This window comes from Pecten maximus, chromosome 1 (genome assembly GCF_902652985.1).
Source record: "Pecten maximus chromosome 1, xPecMax1.1, whole genome shotgun sequence".
Taxonomy (NCBI): Eukaryota; Metazoa; Mollusca; class Bivalvia; order Pectinida; family Pectinidae; genus Pecten; species Pecten maximus.
The window spans coordinates 13,045,758-13,068,476 of NC_047015.1; the positions used below are offsets into that span (position 1 = coordinate 13,045,758).

Here is a 22,719-nt window from a genome sequence, read left to right on the forward strand (position 1 = left end):
GTCAGGACTCAAACTTTTCATAGCCATTCGGGCCAACATTTAGAAATTTCATATAGACCGGCCAGGTTTTCTATAGCCTCGGGCCATCGGACCACCTTTACTTTCGAACACTGTATGTGTAAAGAAGTACACACCATATGGTAAAGACACAGAATGTGTTACAAACATTTCACACCACATATTAAATATTACAACATATATAGACAAGTTAGAGCATGGAAAACAATGCTTCTGTAGGATTTAATTCATGATATATTATATGAGCACTCTTAAAAATAAATCTTTCTAAACCAAATTAGCTATATCTATCTACATATACAAACTATAATCTCTACATTTCCTGTGGTCACACAATAAGGTACATATATCTTATTGTCCAAAGGACTAAATACCTGCTTAAATAATTCATGAGCACCAGAGGAACTACTGTCAATACATCGCCTCAAAGGTCACTAACATGTCCTTGGGACTGAACGGATCACACTATTTTCTAATAGATATTACGTAATTATTGTGAATTATAGTTTCCTTTTGTCTCCTTAAAGGCTTGTTTATAGATTCATTGGCACTGATTTCTCCTCTTTATCACAAGATGTTTGTCCTGGTATTGTCATACTTACTAGACATACTTCATCAGAACACTGATTATTGGCATTAACATGTACACAAGAAACACTTCTCTTACAAACATTTTTGGTTATCCAAATATAAACTTAATCATCTGTTTAATCTGAAAACACTTGTAGGGTTGTTTATAGTTTATGAAATTCACCATATATGTAGAGAGACACAAATATCAAAAACCATACAGCCGATTTATACAATAAAACAAATTCTTACTTGGATCTCAAATACATCTTCCAGATAAATGGAGTGTTTAAGATTATAACAAGGAAAATATATATATATATAAAATAATCACATAATAAAGCGTTCCTTAAAACCAAATCAATATAGATGTAAAATTTAACAACTTGATAATTCTGTTTGTAATTCGTATTTTGTAAACATAAAAATGTTTTTTCCATCACACTCACTGGTCTATCACACAGGAGTTATCTTATACATAATGTACTTATTTCACAGCATCTCTAAGGAATGATATATAATAGTCGATCTAAAGGCACCTTGATGCTCGTTTCATAGATCATGCCAGGTATGTTTCTCTACATGTACATTGGCAGAATGTTTCATCACCACAGGGGTGAGATAGCGATTGGAAAAATCTGACAAACAAGAGACTTTAAAAGTCTTACCCAAAGGGCTGTGACCTTTAGTCTAGTGTTTGGCAATCTTACCCCCTATCTTAGTCTCAATAGGGATGGAACGTTCTATAAACCTTACACCAGACAAAGTTATGGATACATCTGTCCAGGGTGAGACAAAGGAACCTAATTACTCCAGACACACTGGCCGATACATCTGTCCAGTCTCTCTCCATCAACAGTGCCAGGTCCCTTTCCCCCTCTCTCCACGAACAGTGCCAGGTCCCTTTCCCCTCTCTCTCCACAGACTGTATTTACAGTAAGCCTTCACTCCTTGTTGGTGCTGTACATCGCCTCCAGATAACAACCAGCCAGCTCTCCAACCATTTTCTTATCAGGAATACTCTGTGCCATGCCATATATGGCACCCTAGAACAGGCATCATTTAAACCATACAATACACAAATACTGTTTATATTGCCTTATACAAAATCTGCAGATTTATGAATATTCATTTTAATAAGAGGCCCATGGGCCTTAATGGTCAAAAGAGATTTGAAATATTTCAGAAAATTAAATTAACCCTTTTTGGCCCCACCCATCAGTCTAAGGGGTCAGTCAGGGCCAACATGTGCATACTATTAAGCTGTCATCTCATGCTGATAATATCAACAAATTTAGAATGAATTCCAATAGAAATTCAACAAAATTAATTTAATGAAAGTCAAAAATGTGATTTCCATGTAAAAACTAGTAAAGTTAACCCCCTCCCAAGGGGGAAATAAGAGACCCCAGGGTCATGAAATTCACAATGAAGAGCACTTGAAGACCCTTCCATCTATTAACAGTGTTTGATTCCACCACATCTGAGATTAGAGAAGAAGATTTTTGAAGTTTTGGCCCCGCCCCTCAGGCCCCTTGGGGGTGGGGACCATATGATTCATAATTTTGGTTGACCTTTAGCCATAGAAGCTTCCTGCCAAATTCCATTGAATTTAGTTCAGCCGTTTTGGAGAAGAAGTCAAAAATGTAAATTGTTTACAGACGACACACAACGACAGACAAAAGGCGATATGAATAGGTCACTTGAGCAAAGTTCAGATGACCTAAAATCTGTTTTATCCTTCACCATAAATGGTACTTACCATGCCACCTATCGCATGGTCTTGTGGATCCTGTAGAATCTCCTCTACAGCATTACGCACATCACTGAGAAACTTGTCTGCCATGCCTTCTTTAGTATGTACCAATGTACAACATAGATGTAGGCTACAATAAATCCAGTTTTTTACTAGGGATGTAGAAGTACATGTACTCACAAGAAATATCCATATTATAGTTATTACATTGTCCATACCAATAATACAATCAAAACACTTATTCTTGTTTGTGCTTTATACTTATGAACATAAAATTTGTACATGTAACAAAAAAATCTTGAAAGTCACAATTACATTTGATTAAAAACTCAAATATCATCTAACCAAAACATTAACTACTGTAACAGTTTTCGCACGTCAGATGCTAACAATTTAATGAACTTTTACTTGTTAAATGCTAATTTCCACACCATGCATACAATTTTTTCGAGAGATGACTCACCTGTCTGGGTACTGAAGAGCGTTTAGGTTATATCCTCGACTTGTCAAGATGTCTGCTAGCCTGAATATGTTGAACCGGTCTGATCCCATTCCTACCACAGACATCAGGGGCTCGCCATACACAACTAGTCCCTCAATCTCCCTCAAGCTGTACACACACATCCATAGGTATATTGTTATTACACATAATCATAAGCAAGATGCCCCTGGGGCCTGTATTTATCACCTGAATATTTCAGTAATCATGGCAAAGCTGTGGGGACTTGGAAGGCTCAATTTGTTTAGTAATTACTCCTACAAGATCTGCTGCGGGTTTGATGTCATGATTAATCCCACCCAGCTATTCATAATACCATTACAAAATGCTCATTAGTGAAAAATTTGAATATTTTACCCTGACCTTTAAACTTTAGACCCAGTAACCTTAACCTTTAACCTGGACATTTAGTCAACTGACTCTTTGATTTTTCAAACCTTTTTTTTTCTCTAATGTCATAAGAAAATGTTTATTTAGTGAAAAGATACAAAATTTGCCCTTGACCTTTGACCCAGTGACCACCTTTCTTCAATTGAATAATTATTTGATTCTGACCAACTTTGTTTTATAATGTGCTAAAATCTGTGAAACAATACAAAATTTGACCTTGACCTTTGACACATAAACCTTGACCTGAGGTCAGTAGACTGATACAATTTCAACAAACTTTGCTTCATAATTCTTAACAAAAAGTTCATCATGAAAAGATATATTTGACCTTGACCTGTCACCAAGGGACCTTCACATTTGGGCCCTGCCTGTTCAGCACCAGGATAGACAAGACTCTCTGACTGATGTGAATTATCACATCAAAATGTTTCTAATATATTATTTTTGGAAAATCACACATCAAACATATTGTTGTTTCCATTCAACTGAGAGTAAACCAAAATTTATAAGGTTTTCTAACTATGATATAATTAATTCTTGCATGTCACATAGTGTGTAAAATAATGTGAAAAGAATGTTATCTTACCCCTTTGTAATATATCTGGCAGTCTTGATAATTTTGCGAGTGGATTCCACATATCCGTTGAGTCCTATGTGCATCATGGTTGCCCAGCACGCTGCTATAATAGCACCAGCTCGGCTTCCTGTATTCAGATTGGAAACATGTCAGTCTGCTTACTTATGGATGTTTTTGTTGATTTATAGTTCAAATGTCATTGACACGACTATAACAGTCATCACATGACACAACTACAACAGTCATCACATGACACAACTACAACAGTCATCACATGGCACAACTACAACAGTCATCACATGGCACAACTACAACAGTCATCACATGACACAACTACGACAGTCACCACTTGGCACAACTACGACAGTCATCACATGGCACAACTACAAGTCATCACATGACACAACTACGACAGTCATCACATAACACAACTACAACAGTCATCACATGGCACAACTACGACAGTCATTACATGGCACAACTACAAGTCATCACATGGCACAACTACAACAGTCATCACATGGCACAACTACAACAGTCATCACATGGCACAACTACGACAGTCATCACATGGCACAACTACGACAGTCATCACATGGCACAACTACAACAGTCATCACATGACACAACTACAACAGTCACCACATGGCACAACTACAACAGTCACCACATGGCACAACTACAACAGTCACCACATGGCACAACTACAACAGTCACCACATGGCACAACTACCACAGTCATCACATGGCACAACTACGACAGTCATCACATGACACAACTACAACAGTCATCACATGGCACAACTACAACAGTCATCACATGACACAACTACAACAGTCATCACATGGCACAACTACGACAGTCATCACATGGCACAACTACAACAGTCATCACATAACACAACTACAACAGTTATCACATGGCACAAGTACAAAATTCATCACATGACACAACTACAAAAGTTATCAAATGGCACAGCCAAGAGTCATCACATGACACACCTACAACAGTCATCACATGACACAACTACAACAGTCATCACATGACACAACTACGACAGTCATCACATGACACAACTACAACAGTCATCACATGACACAACTACAACAGTCATCACATGACACAACTACAACAGTCATCACATGACACAAATACAACAGTCACTACATGGCACAACTACAACAGTCACCACATGACACAACTACAACAGTCATCACATGACACAACTACAACAGTCACCACATGGCACAACTACAACAGTCACCACATGGCACAACTACAACAGTCACCACATGGCACAACTACAACAGTCATCACATGGCACAACTACGACAGTCATCACATGACACAACTACAACAGTCATCACATGGCACAACTACAACAGTCATCACATGACACAACTACAACAGTCATCACATGGCACAACTACGACAGTCATCACATGGCACAACTACAACAGTCATCACATGACACAACTACAACAGTCACCACATGGCACAACTACAACAGTCACCACATGGCACAACTACCACAGTCATCACATGGCACAACTACGACAGTCATCACATGACACAACTACAACAGTCATCACATGGCACAACTACAACAGTCATCACATGACACAACTACAACAGTCATCACATGGCACAACTACGACAGTCATCACATGGCACAACTACAACAGTCATCACATAACACAACTACAACAGTTATCACATGGCACAAGTACAAAATTCATCACATGACACAACTACAAAAGTTATCAAATGGCACAGCCAAGAGTCATCACATGACACACCTACAACAGTCATCACATGACACAACTACAACAGTCATCACATGACACAACTACAACATTCGTCACATGACACAAATACAACAGTCACTACATGGCACAACTACAACAGTCATCACATGACACAACTACAACAGTCATCACATGACACAAATACAACAGTCACTACATGGCACAACTACAACAGTCACCACATGACACAACTACAACAGTCATCACATGACACAACTACAACAGTCACCACATGGCACAACTACAACAGTCACCACATGGCACAACTACAACAGTCACCACATGGCACAACTACAACAGTCATCACATGGCACAACTACGACAGTCATCACATGGCACAACTACGACAGTCATCACATCACAACTACGACAGTCATCACATAACACAACTACAACAGTCATCACATGACACAACTACGACAGTCATCACATGGCACAACTACGACAGTCATCACATGGCACAACTACAACAGTCATCACATGGCACAACTACGACAGTCATCACATGACACAACTACGACAGTCATCACATGGCACAACTACGACAGTCATCACATGGCACAACTACGACAGTCATCACATGACAACTACAACAGTCATCACATGACACAACTACAACAGTCATCACATGACACAACTACAACAGTCATCACATGACACAACCAAGAGTCATCACATGACAACTACAACAGTCATCACATGACACAACTACAACAGTCATCACAAGGCACAACTACGACAGTCATCACATGACAACTACAACAGTCATCACATAACACAACTACAACAGTTATCACATGGCACAAGTACAAAATTCATCACATGACACAACTACAAAAGTTATCAAATGGCACAGCCAAGAGTCATCACATGACACACCTACAACAGTCATCACATGACACAACTACAACAGTCATAACATGACACAACTACAACATTCGTCACATGACACAAATACAACAGTCACTACATGGCACAACTACAACAGTCATCACATGACACAACTACAACAGTCATCACATGACACAAATACAACAGTCACTACATGGCACAACTACAACAGTCACCACATGACACAACTACAACAGTCATCACATGACACAAATACAACAGTCACTACATGGCACAACTACAACAGTCATCACATGACACAAATACAACAGTCATCACATGGCACAACTACAACAGTCATCACATGACACAACTACAACAGTCATCACATGGCACAACTACAACAGTCATCACATGACACAACTACAACAGTCATCACATGACACAACTACAACAGTCATCACATGGCACAACTACAACAGTCATCACATGACACAACTACGACAGTCATCACATGGCACAACTACGACAGTCATCACATGGCACAACTACGACAGTCATCACATGGCACAACTACGACAGTCATCACATGACAACTACAACAGTCATCACATGACACAACTACAACAGTCATCACATGGCACAACCAAGAGTCATCACATGACACAACTACAACAGTCATCACATGACACAACTACGACAGTCATTACATGGCACAACTACAACAGTCATCACATGGCACAACTACGACAGTCATCACATGACAACTACAACAGTCATCACATGACACAACTACAACAGTCATCACATGGCACAACTACAACAGTCATCACATGACACAACTACGACAGTCATCACATGACACAACTACAACAGTCATCACATGACACAACTACGACAGTCATTACATGGCACAACTACGACAGTCATCACATGACACAACTACGTCAGTCATCACATGGCACAACTACGACAGTCATCACATGGCACAACTACAACAGTCATCACATGGCACAACTACAACAGTCATCACATGACACAACTATGACAGTCATCACATGACACAACTATGACAGTCATCACATGACACAACTACAAGTCATCACATGACACAACTACAACAGTCATCACATGACACAACTACAACAGTCATCACAAAGCAAAGTAGTTAAGAGGCTGGATGGGTGTTTACTGTTACATCTGATCTTCTACATATTATGTAATTAAACAAGTTGGAGGAATGTTGTACTTCTGGTATTAGTGAATTGGGGTTCAATTCAAATTATACTCAATGAAGGGGAAAATATAGTTCACATGATGGTGTAGCACTGTCACTCATTAATGTCTGAGACTAGTAAACAAAATGTCCAGTGGGCCTGTATATAACTCGCCTGTTATTCATTTCAGTGATTCCTTTGAAAATCATTCATTTGAACTAAATCTACAATGCAAAATCCCAGTATCGTTTTGGTCATGACCATTGACCTCTTGGTTATCAAAAAGTTGATTTTCACCTCTATTACTGGTGACCTTATAAATTATTCAAATTATCCAATTCTAACAAACTTGATAGCCTTCATCCTAGTAGATTGATATCATGACTAAAAATCTTGATTGTTCAGAAGAAACAATTTAAAGATTTGAACACATATAAACTACAACTTACCTCCTGTGGTGGATGTGGCATAGATACCACCTGGCCATTCTGGCTGGACAAAAAACTGTTTCTGTCTGTATTCAGGTTTTCTATACAGAATCACAGATGAGCCTTTTGGTGCAAAACCATACTGAAATTTGACAGGGAGTAAAGCTTCATCTAAGAAACAACACACATCATTACATAAGGCGTAAAAAGCCAGTATCACTCACCTAATATTAAATATTACATCAAATATCTTGGCAAGGTATTTTGAGACCGTTTGATTTAAGGAACTAATACTATTTTACATACACTAATCACTAATGCTAATATAGTTCTGATATTGTACATACACAAGTCACTAATGCTAATATAGTTCTGATATTGTTCATACACTAGTCACTAATGCTAATATAGTTCTGATATTGTACATACACTAATATAGTTCTGATATTGTACATACACTAATATAGTTCTGATATTGTACATACACAAGTCACTCATACACTAATATAGTTCTGATATTGTACATACACAAGTAACTAATGCTAATATAGTTCTGATATTGTACATACACTAGTCACTAATGCTAATATAGTTCTGATATTGTACATACACGGGTCACTAATGCTAATATAGTTCTGATATTGTACATACACAAGTCACTAATGCTAATATAGTTCTGATATTGTTCATACACAAGTAACTAATGCTAATGTAGTTCTGATATTGTACATACACAAGTAACTAATGCTAATATAGTTCTGATATTTTACATACACTAGTCACTAATGCTAATATAGTTCTGATATTGTACATACATGAGTCACTAATGTTAATATAGTTCTGATATTGTACATACACGAGTCACTAATGCTAATATAGTTCTGATATTGTACATACACAAGTCACTAATGTTAATATAGTTCTGATATTGTACATACACGAGTCACTAATGCTAATATAGTTCTGATATTGTACATACACGAGTCACTAATGCTAATATAGTTCTGATATTGTACAAACACAAGTCACTAATGCTAATATAGGTCTGATATTGTACATACACAAGTCACTAATGCTAATATAGTTCTGATATTGTACAAACACAAGTCACTAATGCTAATATAGGTCTGATATTGTTCATACATTAATCTGAACATTCCACTCAACAGAGGATAATTTTACTGCTGATTTCTGTTTTGTTTACCTTATGAGTGTCAGCTGATATACTTGTGACTCCTGGAAGTCTGAAATCCACAACAGGAATGGGATAGCCTGCTTTCTCCATGAATGGGACGAGGAAGCCACCAAGACAACAGTCAACATGGACTGGAATATTGTACTTATGTCCAAGCTGTGTAGTGAGGCAAATACACAAGTTTATAAGAAAACATAACAATATTGTTTCTAATAGTATACATTTAAATTTGTTGGAAGAAATTAACTCTGATTGAACTCTTCAATTTACACAGAAACACTGTTTCCAGTTTCAAAGTATTTTTCAATATTTCAGGAACATATCAGGAGGGAACTTATTGAAATTGTAGGAAGGGATCAACTTTAACAGGTAAATGATTTTTTGTTTATCTGACAAAACTTACTGCTGCAATTTCTTCAATATCATCTATGATACCATGAGGAAAACCAGGTGCTGAACCAACAAGCTGAAATACACAAGTTTTTTATCTACAGGTATTCAAGAAATTGTTCAATTAAAATTTTAAAGTGGCTATAACTGTAGATTTCATACTCATTAAACATTGGATTTCTTTTTATAGATAGTGAAATAAGTTTAATGTATAGAATAACACAAGCCCATATGGTAAATAATGTTCTATGAGTACATGTTTACGGGTTTTAAACCACTGTTTACCTCAACCGATGTATGTAACCAATGCTAAACAGAGAAAGCTGAACAGAGTTATGTAGGTGCAGGTGATGAGTCTGCATGGCATTCAGCAACAGTGATTTTTACTGAGATATAGTTGCTTTATTTTGATTTTAGTTTTTCAAAAGGCATACCAATTCTCTTAGAAGGAAAATACCAGACACATTTTTTTGTAAAAGTTACAGAGGGAAACTTACCATACATGTGTTTTTATTGATAGCCCTTCTCATAGCCTTGATGTCAACCTTTCCTGTCACTTTATCTGAAGGAATGTGTGTGATTTTCATTCGGAAGTAGAATGCTGCCTACAATGAAGAGATAAAGGGTATGCTTACATGTAAGCTACTAGAGAATAACTAATAGACAAATTCAAGGCCCACAGAGAGGTTTCAAGGTAACTTTATATAACTGCTGATATTTTGTTGTGGTAATATATCTCAGGGATCTTTATCGTGATCACAAGTCTGTATTTTTTATGATAGCAAGAGTTTTATAACTCTTTTAAGGTAAGTGACTCCTTAATGTAATTTAATTAAATCCTCATTACTTAGTTACATGCAAAATGTTTTGATAATTTCTACATCCGAGTTACACTACTTTCATTCCCCACAAAATCTTTCTGAATCCTGATACAAACAAAACAAAAACAAGTGCAATCAATGATTGCGAAAGCTCACCAGCGGCAGCAATCGCATTTTATGCATTCATTTTTTATGTATGTATATTATAAGCATGTCATTTTGAAATTGTATGTCACATAATATTGCTCCACAAAATGGTAAAATGCGAAAAAGTCACACAATTTTTTTCTGCATGATTTTGCCATAACATCACTCCTAGACCTCTAATGAATGTATAAACCAAATTAGAAGGGTGTGAGGTGTATACTTTTGGACTTTAAAATGGGGTGCATGTGGGACGCTGACGCCAACGTCGGGAGTACAGCATTAGCTCACAGTTACTCGTAACCAGTGAGCTAATTAGGAACAAATCGATGCCTTGAGTATTATATAAACATACCTTATCAAATGCAGCGTGGACTGTGACAGGTACGATCCTGGAGAATAAAGCAAATCCCTTGTTTAAAAGTACAGTATAAGGTAACAATATACAATAGGGTAATATACACCCAGTACATTATCATTACACATACCAGTTGTAATACAGTGTATTTAAATACACCATTATCATTGCACATACCAGTTGTAATACAGTGTATTAAAATACACCATTCTCAGTACATATACCAGTTGTAATACAGTGTATTTAAATACACCATTATCATTGCACATACCAGTTGTAATACAGTGTATTAAAATACACCATTATTAGTACATATACCAGTTGTAATACAGTGTATTAAAATACACCATTCTCAGTACATATATCGGTTGTAATACAGTGTATTAAAATACACCATTACCAGTACATATACCAGTTGTAATAGTGTATTAATTCTCAGTACATATACCAGTTGTAATACAGTGTATTAATTCTCAGTACATATACCAGTTGTTATACAGTGTATTAATTCTCAGTACATATACCAGTTATAATACAGTGTATTAAAATACACTATTCTCAATACAGTTGTAATAGAGTGTATCTGCTTTATAGCAGAAATCAACAACTCTAATACAGTGGACTCTCTTTCAGACTATCAGAGTAAATTTATTTATTCATTCTGAAAAACCAACTTACATTTCAGGAAAATTAACTCCATTATCCCTGGCTATATTTCTGTAGGTCAGACAAGCCAGCAGAATACTTTCTGAGCCCCCTGAAGACATCTGAGAGGATAAGATATCAAAGTAAATACAAATTTAATGTTTCTCTGTTTAGGTCTGAACAATAATTAAAGCTCAATGTTAAAAACAATTATAACACTGCATACCTGCACTTTTCTTCTCCAAGCAAAAATGACCTTATTTCTCAAACTTGGCAATTGCAATGTTACAAAAAGTTGAAGGCAAATGTATTTATACAGAAATTGATTTCAATATATCTAATAAATAAGTTTATCAAATAGCTACCCTGTTTATTAGGACCTGATATTCCTGCTCGCAATCACATCATCTCATCATTTTTTTTAAACAAAAACATCACATGATTAGCCATTTTATCAACTCACTGTGCCACAGGTGTTGTCATCACCATTGAACATTGTACAACACATACGGACGACCTCTGCTTCCATCTTTCTCACATCAGGAAACACATCTGGATGTAAAGGATTGGACCAAGCAAACATCCCATAGGTCTGTTAACAAGAAAATAAGTCATAAATTATATATCATACCAGATCAGACAGGCCGTCTGTTAGGTCTGGCAATATAAATCATCATTTATATATCATACCAGATCAGACAGACCGTCTGTTAGGTCTGGCAATATAAATCATCATTTATATATTATACTAGGTCAGACAGGCCATCTGTTAGGTCCGGCAAAATAAATCATCATTTATATATTATACTAGGTCAGATAGGCCGTCTGTTAGGTCCGGCAAAATAAATATCATTCATATATCATACTAGATCAGACAGGCCATCTGATAGGTCTGGCAAAATAAGTCATACATTTTTACCAATGAAATATCAAAAATTATTCATTTGATAAAATTGGTACTTTTCACTTGTGAAAAATATCACTTTTTCTGATTTGACTAATCAAAACACTGCTTACAAACGAAAATGAAAAGCTGATCCGTAAATTTAGCTTTGAAAATGTAATAAACAGAAAATCAAACAGTTTCTTCAGTAATACCAAATATATTTCACTCATGTGGCTTATATTTCTATATTTTTCACTCGTTCTGCACATTTGTGAAAAATATCAAAATATTAGCCACACTCGTGAAATATATTTGGTATTACTAAAGAAACTGTTAGATATCCTCTATATACATTTTACTAGATCAGGCATATCAAACTTAATGACCAGGTAATGTAAATTTGCCACTGATTATAAATCTTAGTATTTACTGTCTTTGATGTGTAAGTGACAAATAGCAAACCTATTCTATCTGCTCTAGTGAATGAGGAACAGTGACTTACCTTAGCCATGAGTTCAGTGAGCTCTGCGTCTCCACTGTAAACTGTTCCAGACACCTGGCCATTCTCCCAATCAACCTGGGCTATAGACAACATAGTCATAATAAATACAGACCAAAGCAACAAACTGTAACACAAATAGTGCTGGTCATGGCACCAAACTGTAACACAAATAGTGCTGGTCACGGCACCCAACTGTAACACAAATAGTGCTGGTCACGGCACCCAACTGTAACACAAATAGTGCTGGTCACGGCACCCAACTGTAACACAAATAGTGCTGGTCACGGCACCCAACTGTAACACAAATAGTGCTGGTCACGGCACCCAACTGTAACACAAATAGTGCTGGTCACGGCACCCAACTGTAACACAAATAGTGCTGGTCACGGCACCCAACTGTAACACAAATAGTGCTGGTCATGACACCCAACTGTAACACAAATAGTGCTGGTCATGGCACCCAACTGTAACACAAATAATGCTGGTCATGGCACCCAACTGTAACACAAATAGTGCTGGTCATGGCACCCAACTGTAACACAAATAGTGCTGGTCTTGGCACCAAACTTAACACAAATAGTACTAGTGCTGGTCATGGCATCCAACTGTAACACAAATAGTGCTGGTCACGGCACCAAACTGTAACACAAATAGTGCTGGTCATGGCATCCAACTGTAACACAAATAGTGCTGGTCTTGGCACCCAACTGTAACACAAATAGTGCTGGTCATGGCACCTAACTGTAACACAAATAGTGCTGGTCTTGGCACCCAACTGTAACACAAATAGTGCTGGTCATGGCACCAAACTGTAACACAAATAGTGCTGGTCACGGCGCCCAACTGTAACACAAATAGTGCTGGTCATGGCACCAAACTGTAACACAAATAGTGCTGGTCATGGCATCCAACTGTAACACAAATAGTGCTGGTCACGGCGCCCAACTGTAACACAAATAGTGCTGGTCTTGGCACCCAACTGTAACACAAATAGTGCTGGTCATGGCACCAAACTGTAACACAAATAGTGCTGGTCACGGCGCCCAACTGTAACACAAATAGTGCTGGTCATGGCACCAAACTGTAACACAAATAGTGCTGGTCATGGCATCCAACTGTAACACAAATAGTGCTGGTCACGGCGCCCAACTGTAACACAAATAGTGCTGGTCATGGCACCCAACTGTAACACAAATAGTGCTGGTCATGGCATCCAACTGTAACACAAATAGTGCTGGTCACGGCACCCAACTGTAACACAAATAGTGCTGGTCATGGCACCAAACTGTAACACAAATAGTGCTGGTCATGGCACCCAACTGTAACACAAATAGTGCTGGTCATGGCACCCAACTGTAACACAAATAGTGCTGGTCATGGCACCAAACTGTAACACAAATAGTGCTGGTCATGGCACCCAACTGTAACACAAATAGTGCTGGTCATGGCATCCAACTGTAACACAAATAGTGCTGGTCATGGCACCCAACTGTAACACAAATAGTGCTGGTCATGGCACCCAACTGTAACACAAATAGTGCTGGTCATGGCACCCAACTGTAACACAAATAGTGCTGGTCATGGCACCCAACTGTAACACAAATAGTGCTGGTCATGGCACCAAACTGTAACACAAATAGTGCTGGTCATGGCACCCAACTGTAACACAAATAGTGCTGGTCATGGCACCCAACTGTAACACAAATAATGCTGGTCATGGCACCAAAATTTGTCTTTGTCAAGATCTGACTGACTGTGTGAGTGAAAATCATATTAACCTGTATGTCTATGTGACAAAATTGTAACTTTATATGCATTATCACTCAATGATAGGACATTTTGTCTATTATAGAGTTATACACAACGTATCAAATAGAGGTTATCTTATATGAAAAATGCCTCACCTAAATTGACACATTCTGGGTATCTGGTGTACAAAGGGTCAAAATTATCTATATGGTGGGTTATTACTGTACAAACTTTTTGTACATAGCAGTCCACCATAACAATGTACAGGTAGCCAAAACTTGGCACTAGCAGGTGGAGTATGTGAGGTATGCCTTTAATCAGGGAATATAAAGATTGACAGAGTAACTTACTGTCATCTCACGTAATACTTGACGGGGATAGCATATCACTGGTCATTACCACTGCCCAGCATCCTTCCAAACATTTATTTAATTCATACTCTATACAATCCACAGTGTGAAGCAGTAACATAGAACTAATACATTTTTAAATACTTACCCAAACTTTTATATTGCAACAACAACTTCTCAACTTCATCCTAAAAATTGAACAATAAGACATTTTCATTAAAACCCTTTACAGAAAAGATATGATTTATGAGCTGCAATGCTAACTTAAACCAGTAACAAGCTTTTAGCAGATCTAGATCACCTATAATAGCAGTATAACAGATGTGAAGGGAGAGATTATTACCCACACACAGAGGATTAAAAAGACTATAACATGTCAAGTGAAATATGAAAACTGGGTAAAATTGAGTATTCTCAACAGATAATCAGTAGAGTAACCCCTGCTGTGTAATAAGTGTAGGTATAGGCCATGATCAGTAGAGTGACACCTGCTGTGTAATAAGTGTAGGTATAGGCCATGATCAGTAGAGTGACACCTGCTGTGTAATAAGTGTAGGTATAGGCCATGATCAGTAGAGTAACCATGCTGTGTAATAAGTGTAGGTATAGGCCATGATCAGTAGAGTAACCCCTGCTGTGTAATAAGTGTAGGTATAGGCCATGATCAGTAGAGTAACCCCTGCTGTGTAATAAGTGTAGGTATAGGCCATGATCAGTAGAGTAACCCCTGCTGTGTAATAAGTGTAGGTATAGGCCATGATCAGTAGAGTAACCCCTGCTGTGTAATAAGTGTAGGTATAGGTCATGATCAGTAGAGTAACCCCTACTGTGTAATAAGTGTAGGTAAAGGCCATGATCAGTAGAGTAACCCCTGCTGTGTAATAAGTGTAGGTATAGGCCATGATCAGTAGAGTGACCCCTACTGTGTAATAAGTGTAGGTTTACGACATAAAGTATTAACAGTTACTATAATAAGGATATAAACATGAAGTACAAAACTTCTCAAATTATACTGAAATGGTCTGTTACTATTACTGCCATCAACTTGACTGAGTAGGGATATTAACAGTTATTGTAATATATAAATTGGGTTTAGGTTACTTGTAAATTGATGCTGTTGTAGTTACTTATAACTTGTAGAGATAATTGAACAAATGTCTCACCATTTTGAGACCAGTGGCTGGCAGGGCTTTCTGATACCCATCCACACTCTTATGGAAACTGGCCTCCATATCCACTAGCATTTTATTCTTCTCCTCTGCCACCTTCTTCTTAACCAAAGGAATCATCTTCACATACCGGAAGATGGTGTCTAATGTTCTCTTCTTTAGTGCTTTAATGAAATTGACATAAAAATTAATCAATTTATACATATTTAATGATCATTTAACTCCTTCAATTCACATCACAAAATCAGTGAACTTTTGTATCAAACAAAATATTTACTTTAAAGGGAAGGATCCATACTTGGGACAATCACAACATTATGTATACAATCATATGGCAATTTGTATATATCATAGTTCAAAAGACACTTTTATTTACGATACAACTTGAAGATTGCAACTCCATGTCCCAATATACTCCAATACCATGCTGGCAAAGACTTCAAAGACATGTTAAGTGTAAACTTCTTATACATGTATATCACAAAATTTACGAAAACAAATTATGGGTGGTAACATGAGAGGCATCTTCCTGTATGAGGAAACCAGAGTACTCAAAGAAAACTCAGGTAGTTGGGCAGGTGACCCCAAACCTTTACATGTCTGATCAGGAAATAAATCCTGCTGGTCTCCTTGGTGAAAGGCCAATATATGCTACCACTGCACCACCTGTCCAACCACCCTTGGACTTACTACCGTTGGTGAGAACTCCAAAGGTCCCATTATATATTGTACTACATATGTTGAATTCCCCAAGCCAGTTGTATTACAATGCCAATTTGTGATAATTCAAACCCATTATTTCACTCAGAATTGGAATATCACACTATTTGTAACGTTAACTCTAATACAAAGTTTTAATTACATTGTTTGTTGATTTATAACTTCAAGTCATTAGAAAATTTATCTTTTTAGCAAGAATGTCACTTCAAATGTACTGCAATCCAAAATTCAATATTAATAACAATCTTTATAATTTCTAGAAAATGTCACTTTCAGTAAACTTACTTTGTTCCTCGTTGAAAAGGAGGTTTTTGATGGTGACAAATACGAGTGTGCCACCACAGGAGTAGACTACGACCTGCCAGGGCTGTAATCCATCACACAGGCTGTTGATCTTGTCCTTCACCATGTCAAGGTACGGCATGGCCGGTCCCTAAAACAAGCATACGCAAACGTACAATGCATGAGGCATCATAAAACTGTAAACCATTTCACATCGGCATAGGTAGAAGTATTCTTGGACCAACTTACATATGTAGCATGTAAGTAATGTTAATGTAAATGATTAACATATTTTAGCGGTAATCATATCTTAGTAAGCTATGCTGTGATAAATCATGCTCCGGTATATAGGAGACTCTCAATTTTGGACTTTGTATTTATACATGATCAGTATGATCACCACAGTATGATCACCGTAGTATGATTCACCACAGTATGACCACCACAGTATGAATCACCATAGTATGATCACCACAGTATGATCACCGTAGTATGATTCACCACAGTATGATCACCGTAGCATGATTCACCACAGTATGATCACCACAGTATGATCAACACAGTATGATCACCGTAGTATGATCACCACATTATGAATCACCACAGTATGATCGCCACAGTATGATCACCACAGTATGATCACCGTAGTATGATTCACCACAGTATGATTCACCACAGTATGATCACCACATTATGAATCACCACAGTATGATTCACCACAGTATGATCACCACATTATGAATCACCACAGTATCATTACTGCAGTATGATCCCCACAGTATCAATCACTAAAATATTATCAGCGCAGTATAATCACTACAGTATAATCACTACTGTATAATCACTACAGTATGATCACCACAATATGAATCACTACAGTATGAGAATCACTACAGTATGATCACCACAGTATGAATCACTACAGTAAGATCCTACAGTATGATTCATCACAGTATGATTCATCACAGTATGATCACCACAGTATAAATCACTACACAGTATGATCCCCAAAGTATTATCACATTATGAATCACCACAGTATGATTCACCACAGTATGATCACCACATTATGAATCACCACAGTATGATTACTGCAGTATGATCCCCACAGTATCAATCACTAAAATATTATCAGCGCAGTATAATCACTACAGTATAATCACTACAGTATAATCACTATAGTATGATCACCACAATATGAATCACTACAGTATGAGAATCACTACAGTATGATCACCACAGTATGATTCACCACAGTATGATTCACCACAGTACGATTCACTACAGTATGAATCATCACAGAATTAATCACTACACAGTAAGATCCTCCAGTATCATCACCACAGTATGATCACCACAGTATGATTCACCACAGTATGATTCACCACAGTATGATTCACCACAGTATGATCACCACAGTATGATTCACCACAGTATGATTCACCACAGTATGATCACCACAGTATAAATCACTACAGTATGATCACTGCAGTATGATCACCACAGTATGATCACCACAGTATGATTTACCACAGTATAAATCACTACAGTATTAATCACTACAGTATGATCACTGCAGTATGATCACCACAGTATAAATCACTACAGTATGAATCATCACAGTATTAATCACTACACAGTAAGATCCTTCAGTATGATAGCCACAGTATGTTAATGATCACCACAGTATGATTCACTACAGTATGATTCACTACAGTATGAATCACCAAAGTAATTTAGAATGAATCTTCACAGTATGATCCTCACAGTATGAATCTCCACAGTAAGATCACTACAGTATGATCATGATCATCACAGTATGATCATGATCATCACAGTATGATCATGATCATCACAGTATGATCATGATCATCACAGTATGATCATGATCATCACAGTATGATCCCCACAGTATTATCACTACAGTATGATCTCCACAGTAAGATCACTGTAATATGATCCCCACTACAAAATCCCCACATTATGATCTCCAGTAGATTCCCACAGTATTATCACAACAGTATGATCATCGCACTATGATCCCCAAAGTATCACTGTACAACCCCTTCCCTGAGATTAAAATTGCTAAAGTGTAAACATTGGGGATGCCATGTTGAGGCACTTTAAAACAAGGTCAGGTAAGAAAATGCTCCAGTAACGCGGCACCTTAATCATTTTTGTTTCACTTTTCATATAGCATACACAGTTCCACTGATGTTTTGAGATTATTTCATGCCCAAACACCTATGGCTGAATACTGCATGGTTATTTCCAAACACTTTTCATTGCTTTGCCAGTCGGAGCAAAATCAGACATTTCAGTTTCAGTTTTAAAATGCATATTTTTCTGATAGCAGTGAATGTACATTCAGAATCTGAGGATGGGAATACTGACTTTTTAACAAAAAATACATCCGAGGCAACTGAATGTAGAATTTAGAAATTATGTTGTTTTATGTTCAATATTTCATGAGGACACAGCTGCGGGGGCTCAATAGCTGTAGGCACTGGGGGCTGTACGTGTAATTACAATAAAATAACATTTAACTGAACATAAAAAACAAATAGTTATCACCCAATGGAATACAATCTAATGTGAATGTGTGCCCGCTATTTATAACAGGCATTATGAAGGAAATTATGATATACTCATGCATAATGTAAAGCCTGTGAACAGATTTATGTAAGCATACTTTACTTACAACAAGTAAACAAATGATATCTATACCTGATAACCTAGAAACAGACACTACAATATTATCAGGTACATGTACAACTTATACAGATTATTTATTATCAGCTGCATTCACTTTATACAAATTCAGTGTCCCTGAATTTGAAGATTTCATAGATATCTTACAATGAATCTATACATATACAATATTACGACTATAGTTCAATGAGGGGGCATTCCAAAAAACTATTCAAAAAATCATACAAGAAGCAAAAATGTGTTCATTCACCGTGTCATCCAGCCTTGGAATAAATTGCCAGAGGAGGTAGTCTCGGCACCAGGTATAAACTGTTTTGAGGAGAGGCTACACAAACACTGGAAAAACCATCCATGGAAATTCATTCTGGTCTTAAACAAACCTTACATACTCTACCGATTACAAATACTACAACTAATGACAGTTACTTAACCAACGATGTGGTATCTACAGGTGTATTTTTAACAATAAAATAAGTGAGGGCCCAACCCTACAAAAGATGGATGGAAAATTGTACTAAACTATGAACCTTTAAAAATTATATTTTCACTGCAGAACTTATATTTTCTCTGCAAAATCCTATATTTTAACTGTTCATCATCACTGCAGTGGAAATATAAACTTGATCCGTTTGATAATATCTATATATTTCACTGGCAGAAATGCAATAAATATCAATATTTATTAAAAAATTTACCACCACCACTGGTTATAAAACAACATTGTCCACCAATGCTGTGTATCCAGTTTTCAATCAACTATAATCAGCTAGAACAGCCAAATTGTACTTCAGAGCATATGAAAGTTATAAGATAAGATAAATTTTATAACCAGTGTAGGACCTTTGGATCCTCTATACCAGACTCCAAAATATGATTATTACAATAAATAAAATCAATAAATTGTGACAACAGTTCCAATTCCTATATAATTTCACACTTACAATTATAGTTATATAAAAGTTCCTGATTTTCCCAATGATTATCTAGTCTGTTTTTGAAAGAATTTACTATTGGTGCTGAGACAACATGTTCTGGGAGATTGTTCCATATTCTAACAATGCGCAGACCAAAAATGTGTTTCCTTATCTAGCTGAGAATGCTGAGGAAATCATTTTTTATCGTGTCCTCTTGTTCTGTGTCTTTTAAACTCATCGCTACAGAGCTTGAGAAAGTCTGCAGCTTTGATATCCGTTATCGCTGATATTGCTAGTCAATTTGTAGACTTTTATCATATCGCCCCTCATCAGTCTGAAAGCGAGTGTAGGTAATTTGAATAGGACATGTCCCTAAATCCAGTTAAAGTTGTCCCGACGCATCTTCCTAGCAGTCAAAACATGTTGACTAATTCTAGATGACAATAAAGAAGATACTGTTCTTGAATGTTGAGAAGAAGCCTTTATTTCTACGTATTATGTTTACAACATCCAGACTCTCTACTGAATACCGTTAGAAGATTACCACTCTTTGAAATGATTAGAATGTTGATTCTTTAACCCCTTTCCTATATTTAGTAATTCCTCTTGTTTACCAATTTATTATATAAGAGTGCTAGCTATTGACAACAAATTGAATTATATATATATATAAACAAAGGTTACATGTCAGTTACTTGATAGTCAAGCTGATTACGTTTTCCTACTTTCTACATTACTAACAATGTTGTACAATGATCCGCATGTGCAACTTATTTGCACCATTGGTGTTTTGCATTAATGCATAGTTCAACTGCATTATTTATGAATCAAAATAAAGTGAAATAGGAACTTTGAAGGACAATCAATTGGAAATGTGTTAATATGTGACTGCAATATGCATTTTCGAGTACTTGCAATCTCTTCAAAAAGGAAATTAAAATACAATTCCAATTTGTCGCTTGGTAAGGCCAGAACAATAAATATATATACTGTGAATACATGATGCAGTGACCCAGTAGAAATATAAATATTAACTTGATGCGTTTCGGACTTGCGTAACATATCTCAGTTTAATTTGAACTTATAGACAACTTACATACAGAGAACTAAATTTACAGTCTTTTTCAAAAGTTAAGTTTAAACTAGTCTATTTTGGCAATTTTTAGTGACAAATCCATAATCCAACTGGCGTATGATTACGCAAGTTTGTGGTTTCCCTTTTGGTATGAGTGTTAGGACTCATAGGGTATAATAAGCTTTTGATGCACAATAAAATACTGATATACCCGTCACGGAATGTGACCGTTCTGGTTGAACACGCAGGACCACGAATGATAGTGTTACTGTTGTCGAGTTGTTGACATTTGCGATCTGGTGTTTACGCAACGTTAACAAGTCACTGTGACAGTGGCCAGGTGGTAAACGGGACATTGGAGCAATTTACAGTAGTCGTATGACATGAACAAATATGCGTCCTAACTGACTACAGTCGAATCATTTAGTTTAAACCGATAACATAGCTGATCTGAGATAAAACATTGAAATAATAAGCTCCCTTACCGTCACTACGTCCATCAGTTTCGCCATTTTCATTCCCGTGTGTTATCGTAGGGCAGTCACATGATTTTTGACGCGAGAAGAAATGAAATAGGAATAAACGACGGAAGGACTTTTTTCCCGGAATATCAAAACAACAGTAAAACGGCGCCTTGCTACCACCTATTCTAAATGTAAAAAAAAAGTTATTGTTTTTTTTTATATAAGAAAATAGGTTTGATTTTTTAAAT

The 22,719-nt window shown here is 36.8% G+C and overlaps 1 protein-coding gene across 1 annotated transcript; it reads right to left on the reverse strand.

Annotated features, from left to right (window-relative positions):
• Positions 1-332: 332 nt before the first annotated feature.
• On the reverse strand, positions 333-22,545 carry LOC117325378 (sphingosine-1-phosphate lyase 1-like). The gene is made up of 16 exons (XM_033881553.1): positions 22,493-22,545; positions 17,310-17,457; positions 16,299-16,468; positions 15,284-15,323; positions 13,037-13,116; positions 12,112-12,240; positions 11,682-11,770; positions 11,001-11,037; positions 10,178-10,285; positions 9,694-9,756; positions 9,300-9,446; positions 8,117-8,237; positions 3,820-3,937; positions 2,808-2,954; positions 2,351-2,474; positions 333-1,634 (listed from the first exon to the last, which is right to left on the reverse strand). Exons 1-16 carry the CDS (start codon positions 22,523-22,525, stop codon positions 1,533-1,535), a joined length of 1,656 nt encoding a protein of 551 aa, XP_033737444.1. The 5' UTR covers positions 22,526-22,545; the 3' UTR covers positions 333-1,532.
• Between the last annotated feature and the right edge of the window lie 174 nt (positions 22,546-22,719).

Bases quoted from the DNA above. Each gene is read 5' to 3' on its own strand.
- LOC117325378 (XM_033881553.1), bottom strand. From the start codon at position 22,525: ATGAAAATGGCGAAACTGATGGACGTAGTGACG. The intron at 17,458-22,492 runs GTAAGGGAGCTT...TGCTTGTTTTAG, and splicing joins AACTGATGGACGTAGTGACG to GGACCGGCCATGCCGTACCT. The intron at 16,469-17,309 runs GTAAGTTTACTG...ATTTCATTAAAG, and splicing joins CCTTTTCAACGAGGAACAAA to CACTAAAGAAGAGAACATTA.